Source organism: Melospiza georgiana, chromosome 3 (assembly GCF_028018845.1).
Source record: "Melospiza georgiana isolate bMelGeo1 chromosome 3, bMelGeo1.pri, whole genome shotgun sequence".
Taxonomy (NCBI): domain Eukaryota; kingdom Metazoa; phylum Chordata; class Aves; order Passeriformes; family Passerellidae; genus Melospiza; species Melospiza georgiana.
Genome location: NC_080432.1, coordinates 104,140,645 through 104,154,346, shown reverse-complemented (window position 1 = coordinate 104,154,346; position 13,702 = coordinate 104,140,645). Strand labels below are relative to the sequence as shown.

General features: G+C 36.7%; 1 protein-coding gene across 5 annotated transcripts in view; it reads left to right on the top strand.

The window, feature by feature from the left end:
- DOP1A (DOP1 leucine zipper like protein A) overlaps window positions 1-13,702 on the top strand; it is a 60,726-nt gene that overhangs the window by 14,348 nt on the left and 32,676 nt on the right. For 3 of the 5 annotated variants that reach the window (XM_058021642.1, XM_058021644.1, XM_058021641.1), the window contains 8 exons: window positions 748-918; window positions 2,287-2,476; window positions 3,075-3,173; window positions 4,257-4,356; window positions 6,747-6,856; window positions 8,854-8,962; window positions 11,212-11,332; window positions 12,025-12,144. In XM_058021642.1, the coding sequence (XP_057877625.1) occupies window positions 748-918; window positions 2,287-2,476; window positions 3,075-3,173; window positions 4,257-4,356; window positions 6,747-6,856; window positions 8,854-8,962; window positions 11,212-11,332; window positions 12,025-12,144 (1,020 nt within the window). The remainder of the gene's footprint in view (window positions 1-747; window positions 919-2,286; window positions 2,477-3,074; window positions 3,174-4,256; window positions 4,357-6,746; window positions 6,857-8,853; window positions 8,963-11,211; window positions 11,333-12,024; window positions 12,145-13,702) is intronic. The other 2 variants (XM_058021645.1, XM_058021643.1) reach the window with 1 other exon arrangement.

Genomic DNA, 13,702 nt, shown 5'->3' with positions numbered 1-13,702 from the left:
GTTTGTAATAATTTATGATATTTAGTAGCAGTAGCAAGTATTATTTTAGTATCTATGTAACTTCTTCTTAGGAGATCACATTTATAACTTTCGTGAACTTATGCTCACATTCAAGTAAATTCAGAACATACTTCCATTTTTTTCAGGCCCTTACAGGCTGTGTTATGAACAGAATTGCAAATAGGGTTTATTGTTAGTTTTAGAATCTGCTTTCAGACTGAATTTCCGAATTTCCAAAGTAGATATATGCTTTGATGCTACTTAACAGTTACCTCAAGGTTACTTGCTGAAATGAAACACTGTGGTTTTTCTTTCAGAAAATGATTTCTATGAATTTCCTCAAAGTGTTGTTATCCCGTCTTGTTTTTTTTTTCTTTATAAGTGCAAAGAAAATGTATTTTTAAATGCAATTTTCGTTGTGATGTGGTTCAGTGTGGGCAAAATTAACATTTTGTTATGCAGAGATGCTTCTGGTTTATCATATTTATTTTATTGGCGAAAGACATTAATCTCTAGGCCTTCAGTGCTTGTTCTCACAATAGTAATAAAACTCATAAGCCTTGGGGTACCAACCTGTCCATCCAAAGTCAGTCATATTGTGTGGTTGTCTATGCCTATGCACAATTCTAAGATAAAAATCTGATGCTTATAATGACTATACTAGATGTGCCTATAGAAGTCTTTAGAGAGAAAAAAAATTGTCATATGAGAAGCTTCTTTAAAAAAGGTAAAATTTATTTTTCACAGTTCTGGACTATTTCCACTCCTTGCCAATGCTGCTATGTCTGTCAAGCCAACATTATTGAGTCTGTATGAGATTTATTACCTCCCTTTGGGGAAAACACTGAAACCAGGACTGCAAGGACTGTTAACTGGGATTCTGCCTGGGTTAGAGGAGGGATCAGAGTATTATGAAAGGTAAGGATACTTATGTTAATAAAGTGATATGCTTCATCTGGGAGTGTTTATTGTAACTTTTCACTATGTACTTGTATGTGGATTTTATTGTTTTCAAAGTGGTTGCTTTTAAATTTGATGCTGTCATATTGCAACAGAATGGTATGGTATGAGGTTCTTAGCATTAATTAGGAGAAATGAACTGTTAGTTGTTCCTGCTAGTAGTTATGGAAAGGGAATTGGCATTAAGCAGGCTTAGTGTTATATGCCAGTCTCTTCTCCCAGGGAGCAAGCAAAGAACAAGAGAAAAGGGCTTTAGGTTGTTCCAGGAGAGGTTTAGGTTGGATATTTAGAAAAATTGCTTCACTTAAAAGTTTGTCAAGCATCAGAACAGGCTGCCTGGGGAAGTAGTGGAGTCACCATGCCTGGAGGTATTTATAAGCCTTGTAGATGTGGCACTTTGGGACATGGTTTAATGGTGGTTTTTGCAGTGTTGGGTTGGACTCAATGATCCTGAAGATCTTTTCCAACTTAAACAAATTCTGAACATGTTGTTCATGAACAAGAGTCTTCTATGACTCTTGATATGAGTTGAAATACATAGCTGTAGCATCTGGGCTGCTGAGGTAGCATCTTAACATATTAGAGGATGAAGTTACACTCCATCACTTGGAATTCTCGGAATTGTTCACATGCTTACATATTCTTGATATTTCCAACTTCAGAAACTTGAATTTTCACAACTTGTAAGTCAAGAGCAGTTCAACACTGTCTTTTTCTATTTCTGTGTAGGCAGACACACACACACAGTGTAGCTGGCATCACTACAGCAGGGAGCAAGGTCTATCCAGCTTGCCTCCTGGGGCCTGCCAGAGGGTGGAGAGGTGCTGCCACATGAGTTGGAGGAAATGAGAGCAGGGGAAGGGATTGCTTGTGCTCAAAGAATTAGGGTGTTTTTATGCCTTGTTATTACCAGATGGACTCAGTGCAAGGAATGAGAGGGCAAAAGCCATCTGCTTTGATTCCTTTCTTGAGCAGCTATGCTTTCCTGGTGTCTGTCTGAAACCTCTGTCTGTAGCAACACTTGGCTTTAAGCAGCAAATGAAGGAGTTATTTGGCTCTGAACATAAGGAGTACATAAGGAATATATAAAGAGAAGCTGTGGGCAAGCCAAAAGCATTTTGCAAGCCAGATTGGTCCACAAGCTTGCTAGCTGGATTGCTCTGTTCAGGCTGCATTATAAGCTTCAGTGTATAACTGGGCCTCTCTTGGTCTCTCAAAAGGAAGTTCCGACCTTCCTGTAACAATTAATCTTAATACTTATAAAACTGGGGGCAGGGGCAAGAGCTGTGATATAAGCCCTGATGCAGGTGGCTTGTTTTGCTGCAGGACAAACACACTGCTGGAGAAAGTTGCCTCAGCTGTGGATCAGTCAGCGTTCTACAGCGCTCTCTGGGGGAGCCTCCTCACCAGCCCCGCCGTGCGCCTGCCTGGCATCACTTATGTCCTCTCCCACCTGAACAGGAAGCTTTCCATGGAGGATCAACTCTACATAATTGGCAGTGACATTGAATTAATGGTAAGGTTTTCATGGAACAATAAACTTATAATAAGTAACAACATTGAAGTTACTTATTATGTAATGTTTTTGGTGGCGGGGGGGGGATTTAAATGTGTTCGCTCTCTTTGAATCTGGCCTTTGAAGAGATAAAATGCATGTTTATTATAGCTCCAGTTAAACTGATGTTTTGGTGCATGGTAGGAGAGTTTCAAAGCTGAATTAATGTATCAGAACTGTTTAGGTTCTGTGGAAAACTTTCCATTCATTACAGGCTTCAGATAAAAGTGGTTGAGTTTTGTTGCAATTTTTGGTTCCTTTTTTTTCTTAAAGATGTAGAGAATAATTTTGTCTTTTAAACTTAAGATATTCATTGGTAATATTCAAAAAGCAAAAGCTGTTCCTATAGTTTAGGGGATCTGTTGATTTTATATTTCCTCAGTTATGAAATTTTTTATTTTCCTGTTTTGTCTTGTTTCATTATTTAAAATTTAAAATAACTTCATTTAGTAATTATCATTGTTTGTGAATAACTGTTCCTATTTTTGAGTGCTGTCTTATATCTACCTCCTTAAAATAATAAATAACTATTCTGGGGGGGGGTCTGCCATTACTTCAGGTGGAAGCAGTAAGCACTTCAGTGCAAGATACCAGTGTTTTAGTACAGAGGAGCACATTGGACCTTATCCTTTTTTGTTTTCCTTTCCATATGAGCCAGGTAGGTTATTAACATGAGAGATGAATTGACAAATTCCTAAATGTATTTCACTTCTTATGTCAGTAGCAGTATTTGGTTGGTTTTTGTTAATAATTTTCTCCAAGCTCCAACAAGAGTCACATGTAGGAGTTTCTCTGATAGATTTGGCTATTCTCATCTCTGCTCTTCTGCTTTTTAACTTGATGTGTTGACTTTGAAGTTAAAGTTAACTTCTCTGTATGTAAGCTTGAATTATGTTTAATCTATGCAGAAGCTTTTAATTTGCTCCAGTTTGATGAGAAAGCAAATTACCTGTTAATTTGCAAGTTTCCAATTCCCAGTGTTCAAAATAAGCAAAAGTTAATCCTCTTAGCACAACAGATTCAGAACACTAGAGAATTGAAAATGATTTTTGGTTTTGGGTGAGTGGTTAGCCGTAGCATTAGTGGGAGATAGACCTTACAACTTCTAGATAATTTTTTTTGGACTGCATTTATTGTTAGTTGTATCCTGTTTTTAAATGATCCATGAATTATTTAACTCCTAGAAGAAAACTTATACAAGACTGATTCTCATATTTTTAGAAATTAGGAAAAACCTGCACTTTTATGTAAGAAAGAGCTGTGTTCTTGCTTGTGGAAGGACTTTATTCACATTTATCAGTTACTATAGGAGTATTTGGAGTGTCTCTATTTAGGTACTGAAATGTTGAAATTATCAATACAACATTTTTTCAATATTAAAACTTACACGACCATTTAAAGTAGTAAGAAACTGAAAAAGTACTTTAATTTTTTTTAAAACTGGATTTTAATAATTTTCTTCTAAAGCTTTTGCCTCATAGTAATATGAAATGTCTTGTAATAAAAAGGAGCTGTCAAATCTGTTATTTTTGCTGTTTTTAAAGGGTGTGTGTTAGTATATAGTATCTACTCCAAACAATAATCATATTTTGGTTTTCTAAGAGCGAGATTTCTTGTACTGTGTGGAATTCAGAAATGTCAAAACATGAAACTAGCTAGGTTTTAATGAGCATTATGCTGCTAACACAGAAAAAGCATTACTTTTCATAGTTAAACTTAAATGTGTTTCTAACTTCTTCAGGCGACACGTCCAGACATGATCAGAATTTTATCAGCAGCCCTTCACGTAGTGCTGCGCAGGGATATGTCCCTCAACCGAAGGCTTTATGCATGGCTCCTGGGTAGGTTTGTATTTCATCCCATTGGCACTAAAAGTGGAGGATGGGCTGGATTTTCCTTATCAGCGGAGATAATTGTTCCAATATTCCTTCTCCACTACTCTGGAGAAAGAATCTTGGAAAAATGAAGTAGTCAATTTCTTTCATAAAAGGGAAAGGCACTTTTTATGGACACAGAAGATGAAGAATAGTCATCCTGGAACTCATTCCTGTCATGTAAATTGTTGATGCATTTTCTTCTAACAGCATTATGGGCTACATTCAAGGGTAGAGCCTGGTGTAGTAGGCTCATGGAAACAGGCACTCTGAAACTTTTTCTCTAAAAACATAGACTGGAGAAAACAGAGAATAGGCATTATGGAGTTTAAATGGTAGTTGGAGCACAACAGTATAGAAGGTAGAAAAGAATGCTGAAGAGCATTGGTATTACAGTATGCAAACTTCAAAATTCATTAAATCTTTGCCTCATTGAATTAACAGATCACCAATCACTTTTCAACACCTTTCTGGAGTAAAAATTGAGTAATTTGGAATACAATTCTACCAAATGACAGAAAATCAATACAGTAGAAATTTAAATCTGTGTACAAAACCAGCATATAGTTAGAAGAGGGTAGCAGAGAGTTACAGCTATTAGAAGACTCTTGACCATTCAGAGAATAGGTCTTACCATTCAGAGAATAGTTAGAAGACCAGAGATTAGAAAATTTTAGAAAAAAAATTAGAAAATTTTGGAAAAAAATTACTCTTATTCTTGTTATTTTAAGGAAATGAAGCCTGTAGTCACATGAATCTGATCAGTTACTCTTTAAAGCCATTTTGAAAGAAGTCAAAATCATGGAAGTTCCTAAGTGTGTCCCAGGAGCTGGAGACTGAATGAAGAGACATGAAGTGACTTCTCTGCTTGATATGTGTTGCAGTCTGCTGTTACCTTCTTTGTTTGACTTCCCAGCTCACCAGCAAGCACATATGTGCTTCTTGGGCTACCCAGAACCTTGCCCAGCTAATAGTTATGATGTCAGGGGCAGGCAGCCTGGGGTGGTGGCTGGGGAGGAAGGATGTGAGTAGCAAAGGGCCCTGAGAGAGAGCTGAAATTATGAGAAGGGAAGAAGTCAGCAACAGTGTTCTGCATGAGGGCTTGGTTGTGGTGCTGTAGTGGTTTAGAAGTTCAATATGAGAAAATCCTGCCTTCTTTGGTTAATCATTCTTCAAGACATTGACTTGCAAGGTATTAGTCTTTTAAAGAAAGACAATGAAATGCAGTGTTGTGCTCCATACCTGCATTTTCAAATCTGGGGAAGAAATAGTTTCTAGATTAAACACTGCACTCATGTTTCATCTAAATTTGATGGATTAGATATGTCTTTTGCTATTATTGAAAAAGGTATTTCATGTATTTAAAATATCATGCTGCTTTTTTTAGTTGTAGAATCTTCATATATAGCTATTTCATGAACATAGTCTCCACAGAAAGTCATGCAACTTTGGAGAATGCTTTTACAGTGACTTCCATGTCCTGTGTTGTGAACAGCTGCTTCATCCATTTGCTAGATATTTGAACAAACTTTCTGACAATATTGGATTTTTGCATTTTTTTTCCTTTGGATGTTGTGCTGCTTTTCCATAATCATGATATTCTATTCCTAATATAAGACATTGCAGATGGAGATCAGTTATGTTGAAAGACTGTCTTAATTCTTTTGTTCTGTGTGGAATTATTTAATTCTGGTGTGTGCTATTCCTTCTTGTTGTTTTACAGCTAGAGGTTACCTATTAACATTCTCTGTGAATAGAAATGGCATACATCTCCTTAAATCAGGTTATCTTAGCCATTGTTAACCAATAGATTTTTTTTTCTTCCTTAAGCCTATTTTTTGTGCAATTAAAAACTTACTGGGAAAAGAAAAGAAATTTACATTACAAAGGTCCATCTTGTTAATATAATTTTGAACAAAAAAATATTTTTTGTAGTATGACTGATATTCTTTCTAACACATCACTGTGTTTTGATTATCATCTCTATATACTTAAAACATTGAATTTTGTGTTCTCATTAATATTGAAATATTTTTTATGTGACAGCTTGTGGCTTTATTTTAAGGATTGTGGGTTTTGCAGCATTTGTGAACATTTTTCAATTGTACAAGATGTAATTGGTTGATAATATTGCATAAAACTAAATTTTTGTTATTTGTATGCAAACTGCTTGTGTAAAAATATAACTTAGTTTCCCTTATTAAATTTTATAAAATCATCTTTTTCTTGCCGACATGACTTGGACTTCATACTGGTAAGTTACCAGTGCTAGTGTGTGATTTCTAGTTTAAAGAAATTGGCAATGTGTTCTATTAAACTGCAAATATTTATCTGCTTTGTCTTTTGTTTGCTTGAAGGTTTTGATAACAATGGTGCCCTTGTAGGACCCAGAAGTACAAGGCACAGCAATCCTGAGGAGCATGCCACTTACTATTTCAACACCTTCTCTAAGGAGATGTTAGTTCAGGTAGCTGTACAGTTTTATTTATACAGTTTTCTTGGGGCATATATTTTTATAAACAGATCCTGATCAAAATTGCTGTAACTTTATCTTTTGACTTGCCAATGCAATGTGACAATGTAATCTTGTCTTTTTGTGATATTTGTGTCCTATTCTTCCAAAACATTCTCAGTGGAAAAATGAGGACCTCTAGAATAGCAGGATGAACAGAACAAATATTAGATTTCTCCCTCTCCTTTTTCACAATGAATGAGGTATATGTGGATGTTACTTGATTATGAGCCCAGCACACTGGAGCCTGTTCTTTCATGAAACTGAATTGGAGAATTCTCTTCTGTAGATATGGGAAACTCCTCTGTGTCTTGGGAATCAGAAAAAAGTTATCAGATGGCACTCAAACTCTGTATTAAAAGGGTCTCTCTTTCCCCTAGGGAAAGGGAGCATCTTCTGCTCTCTGTTGGCAGCCAGGAATAGTTGAGAAAATTGGCAGTTAAACTAGTTTACCCTTAAAGCCTTCCTATGTGAGCTGAGATCACTGGTTCTAAGAATTGTGCTGCTTTTCTCACAGTAATCGAAATACAGATGTCTTTTAAACTTCTGTGAGTCTGATATTGAAGTCAGGGAGACATTTTATCTTTAAGGCAAATCGATAAGGTCAGGATTTTTCTGAGTCAGAGCTGTGATGCTATGTATGGGAATGGCAGTGGCAATTCTAACAGTAGTAGCTGACAAGAATATTCAGCTCATCCCAGTTCAAAGCTGACACCCAGCACAGAGCTAGCACCTTCAATTTTATCTGAAAGTTGTGAGATCTGCTGTTCTACTGATGAGGAAGAGCCCTCAGAATTCCAGTATTCCACAGCAAGGACCTTGTTGGCACTCTCTCACCCTTCGCTTATCACATTTCTGCCTTCCTTAGCAGACGATTCAGAAATTACTCAAATGTAAAGGAGAGGCCTGAATGAGATACAGTTTCACCTGTACCTTATATAAAAAACCATGGTGAGCTTTCAGCGACATTTAGGCATGGTTAATAGTGAAGGTCTTTTTAAATCTGTGCATCTTTCAAACTTAATCAGTGTCAATAAAGCTTTTCTGTCTAAAGAATATGGACATCAGAATGTATTCTGTATATGCCTTGCCTATATATAATACAAATGACATAAAGCTTCTGAAACCTTTTGCTGTCTCTTGAAAGACTTGTAAAGCATTGCTCTTTTCTGCCTTATTCTCTAGCCATGTCTTTGTGTTCTATTTTATCCAGTCAACTCATATCTTATTCACAGATACAATGTACTGATAATTCTGGCCTTCTAAAGACGTATGAAAGCACAGAAGAATTTTCTTTTAAGATACTTGATGATAATACTTGGTTTGTAGCAGATAGCAAGGCCAAACTGGTTTTCATGGCTCTTTCTTATCTTTTTTTTTTTTCAGTTCTTTGTCCTTTCTTTTTTGAAACTGTAAAAGAAACAAACTATCTCAGACAGTCAAGTCAGCGAGGCAGAAAACTAAGCAAAATCTGTGGTCATCTCATGGGGCTTTTTTTAATTCTGCCACTCATTCCCTAACCTGCTTTGGTATAGAAACTCAGTCTTCCCATTTATTTCAAAGTTGTCATTGTTATTTAGTCAAGGAAGTTTTCATCCTCGTGAGTGAGGATGTCATAGGACAGATGGTGTTTTATTAAGCCCTTAATATCTACCTACTTTATCTTCTCAAATAATTTGTTCATTAATGCTCATGTGTTCTGTTTTATTCTTAAGAAATATTGAGTTACCTGCCTATAATACTCTGTTTTGATTTTAAATAAATACAAGTTAACAAGTTCTGTTCTGCAGAAGTGTTCTCAAAGGCAAAATTGAGAGAACTTAATAGTGGGAGACTGAGCTGCAGCAAGATGAAATAGTGGTCTGCACTACTGAGAATTTTCCCTTTATGTGCAGCTTTTATTACTTTTTATCTTTCTTATTATTTTCCTGATATGTTTTTGCTCTTTGTAGGCAATGGTTGGAATATTGCAAGTTAATGGACAGGGAGAAGAAAGCACATTAATGCAAGACTTAAAGCCTTTTCGAATTCTTATCAGTTTGCTGGATAAGCCTGAACTGGGTAATTTTCATTTACTCTTTTTAATTTGTTTCATGTGATTCTGCTTTGAAATTTTTTCTCTTTTTTATCAAATTGAATAAGTTATATGCTTAGTACTGTCAGGTTACCCAGATTTCTTAGGTCTTCCAAGCTGTAGCTATATTTTGTACTTAATTTAATGCATTGATCAGATTTACCTTTTACCAAATGCCATTTCTTCTACTTTCTACACAGGAAACAGTAAGTCAAAGTCTTAGAGAGAACTAAGTGCATGTTGGACGATGTGCAGATTGGTTCTTTTTCATTTCTTTCATCCGATAATGACTTTTACTATTATAGATCTCAGCTATTTCTTTTGGGAATAACCTGTTATTTCTTTAATATACACACAGAGAGAATAGATATTAATAATGAAACAGTTAATTTTTTTTCAGAAGAACTTATGCAGAGGAAGCAAATCTTTTTTTTTGGTTTTGTGGGTGGTTTGTTGGGATTTCTTTTTGGTGTTTCTTTTCAATTTTCCCTCCCCTATTTAAAGTGTTTAAATGCCCTCTTTAGCAGATAAGGGCTGAGGACTATGGGACAAACATATTTACAGTTAAGGCTTGGATATCTTGCCTTTTTCTTTGGAATACAGTTTTGAAGGTGAATGAAAAAAATCAAAATAGTTTTTTAAATCCATTATCAGATTTGAGAGTGGGATAATAAAACCATAAAAATGCAATAATTAAAAGAATTGATCAGGACAGAAGAACTACAAGGAACAAAATATGTGTCAGAAATTTGCCATCTTCCTTGTAATTTATGTTTTCTAGGGATCAGTCTAAATGTTCAGAGGTAATGTATATGTTAAGATTTCATGAAGAAGCAAAGCTTTGAGGATTCTTTCAGCAAAATGAAGTAGAATAATCGAAAAGGATTTTTGCTTAACTCCGTGAGCATACTCTTACTGAAGGCAGCTTAGTGAGATTAGGAAGCACATAAAAATGATTCCTCAAGCAGGATTACTTTTTAAATTCCTTTAAAAAAATTTGGAGTTTTTTTCTTCAAAATTGAGATTTAGCTGAAATCCAAAGGAGGAGCTGTTTATAGAATCATAGAATGTTCTGTATTGAAAGGGACCTTACACATCATCCAGTTCCAAAGCCCCTGCCACAGCCAGAGAAACCTCCCACTAGACCAAGTTGCTCAAAGCCCCATCCAACCTGACCTTGAACACTATCAGGGATGGGGCATCCATGGCTTCTCTGGCAGCCTGTTCCAGTGCCTTATTACCCTCTGGGTAAAGAATTTTTCCCTAGCATCCAATCTAAATCTCTCTTCTTTCAGTCTAAAACTGTTCCCCCTTGTCCTATTCCCATCTGCCTGTATAAGAAGTCTCTCCCTCTTTTTCATAAGCCCCATCTAAGTACTGAAAGGCTGCAGTGAAGTCTCTCCAAAGCCTTCTTTTCTCCAAGCTGAGCAATCCAAATTGTCTCAGACTGTCTTCATAGGAGAGATGTTCCAGCCCACTTGGTATCTTTGTGGCCCTCCTCTGGACTTGCTCCAGCAGGTCCATGTTTCTATGTTGGGCATCCCAAAGATGGATGCAGTACTCCAGGTGGAGTTTCACAAGAGCAGAGTAGGTCAGAAGCATTCCCCTTGGCCTGCTGGCCAGACTTTTTCAATGCAGCCCAGACTGCAGTTGGCTTTCTGTGCTGCAATTTGCACACTTTCAAAAATACTTCCAAAAGTACCCTGCAGACTATATCCTGAGCTAAAAAAAACCTGTCTCAAATTAAAAAGAAGGATGATGCTCAAAATATTTTATCTTGTATTTGCATTTAAATATTTGAGTGTATTGTCCATATGCTAAAAGCATGAGGTAGCTTAGGGGTGAGTATTTCAAAGTATTTTGACTGAAAGGCACCTCTGATCAAGAATCCATGAAATCCATTTCCATATTACTGATCTGAGCTAGTAAAAGGGGTGTGTTGGCTTGAACATGATGTGTCCTGCTGTGACTGCACAGCTTTTGCACCCAGCTGCCATTGTACACACACTGAACATGGGGCTTGTGCTTTGTGTACTCCCAGGCACTACAATTGTCTCAGTGTTTCTGGAATGCAAACAAACCAAACCTTCTGACATTCAGGTAGTTTATGAGATTGAGCCAGAAGAACTGTTGTGGTTTCAATGACTAAAGCTAGCTAATGATTCCAATAGCTTTCAGCTGTGGACTGTTGACAATGCTATAATTCAAGGGTGTGACTGCTGGTATTTCTCCCTAGGCCCTGCCATCCTGGAGGATGTGTTGATTGAAGTGTTTCGAACATTATATACACAGTGCAAGGCAGAACTGGAGCTTCAGACAGAACCATCTTTCAACAAAGATCACACACAGCTAAGCAGGTAAATAATGAGTATAATGTATTTTGTATTAAATAATGGATCTTTGTTGCTGGAACCGTGACTGTCAAGCGTGAGGGACTGTGACACGTTTTCTGCATAATACAGGATCTATTGACATTAATTGCAATTTGTGTTCAGTGCAAAGGTGTGAAGTGGTTGGCTTTATTATTTTAATTTTTTAATATTCAGCACAGTTTTTATTCATCTATGACAAAAATGCTTGTTTGATTGATTGTGATATTTTTTATATGTGTGCTCTTCAAAAACAAAATTGACTGAGTTTTCTTGTAATAGAAAAATGAAGACTGCTACAAGAGAGCTGGGGAGTGGGATATAGACTTTGAAGATTTTAATTTAGTATTTTGAAAGCTGGAGAGGACAGGGATGTTCAAAGCTGGAGAGAGTAGGAAACAACTGTAGGAGCAATTATGGTAAAAACAGATCTATTAAAAATGTGGTTAAAAGACAAATATTAAAGAAAGGATAGAGGAGAAACCTAGCAACTGTGAGAAGACATTGGTATGAGCAGCCTGCCAATATCCTGAGCCCTTGAGCAACAGCTACTTGTAGGGATGGGAGGAGGATCATTTGTCAGTGTTACTTGACAGTGGGTAAACTCACAGGGATGTGTAGTTATATAACTTGAAAAATAAGTATAAAAATAATGAAATGTTCTTTCTATTTTCTTTCAGCAAACTGAGAGAAAACAAGAAAACAGCAGAATTGATCAAAACTGCCAATCTTCTGTTCAATTCCTTCGAGCCTTATTATATGTGGGATTACATTGCTCGTTGGTTTGAAGAGTGTTGTAGGTAGGTGATAATATTTAATCTCTGTATGGGTAATGTTGAAGTTAATTTTTGTTGTGTATACATTTTTCTTCAAAGAAGTCAGTCTCATGAGATCATTAAGCCTGTAAGTATTTTTTTCCTCCCATCCCTATAATTTCAACATTTTGGCCGGTTTTCATCAGATGTGATTGTGGGTCTTAGCAGTGTGAGTTCTCATAAACTCAGTGTCTGGGTTAAATCAAGAGACAGAATTAGCCCCTCTACTGAAGGACAGACTCCAGAGTGACCTCAAAACTAATTTTTGTTCTGTCTGGCCAGTACAGGATTACTCATTGTCCAAATCACTTTTGGTAAAATTGATAGATTTGTCAGACACCTGATGTGTCATCATTTGTCCTGCTCTTTTAGGGGAAAAGAAGGGTGGGGATTCTGTGCTTGACAAGCAGGGCTACAGGAGAAAATAGCAAACCATAAATCAGGAAAGTTGAAAATATTAACAGCAGGGAAGGGGATGAAGGGACCACAGAAGAGCAGGGATTTTTGCTGTGGCAAGGGGTAGATGATTTAGAGATGTCAAATGAAATTAGTAGAATTTTTTTCCCATTGCTTATGGAATTTCTTGATAAAATATTAAGATACTTGGACATGAATTTGTCTATGAGTCAACAGTGAGTAACTGTGTGTGTGTCTTGGGCTACATTGTGAGGACCATGGGCAGCAGGTGAAAGGAAATTATTTTTCCTTTCACTTAGTGTTTCTAAGGACAGACGTGGAATATTGTGTCCAGCTTTGGACACACCACCTGTGGAGAAGTGTTGAGAAACTGAAGAGACTCTGGTAGAGAAACTGCTAAGCTGGTCAGTTATAGGACATTGCATTGAAGGTTGAGGTAGGTGAGTTTGTTTTAGCCTGGCAAAGAGGGAAATTGAATGGCACGTTATGACTTCCTGAAAGGCATTTGCAAAGTTCATACAGCTATACTTTTTATAACAGCTGATGGAAAACAAAGGACAGCAACAAGTGCTCACTCAAGTGGTCAGGTTGGACTTTGAGAAAAGCTTTGCTAAGAACATGTGCAGCAGTGGAAGAGGTGGAACAGTGGAAGCCAGGAAGGCTGTGGAACTTTCTTGTGAGATTTCCAGAACTCTGCTAGACAAAACTGTGGACAAATTTATCTAGTGTTTTTAGCAGTCCTGCTCAGTGTGAGAGGTTGATCTAGATGTCTATGACTTGATTTTTGTGTGTTGGGCTGAATTGCTAACATAAGGATAATCATCTACAGCCAGGTAACATGCAGGTGAGTATTTCACTACATATAAGTAGTGTTACTGTCATCATGGACACAAAATTGCATTATAAATAAATGAAATCTGGAGAATTGTTTTTGTTAAGGTTTTTTCCTGCATGAGCTGCTCTATTATCTAAGTTTTTGTCTTCCATGCTCAATTTTTTGCAGCTTGGATTTCCTTATTTTACAAATGAAGACTGTTTGTTTTACACCATTAGGCTGGTTCTGGCTTTTTCTGAAAGGATGGCATGAGGCCAAATAAGCTACTTAACAGTGAAATGAGAAATTGCT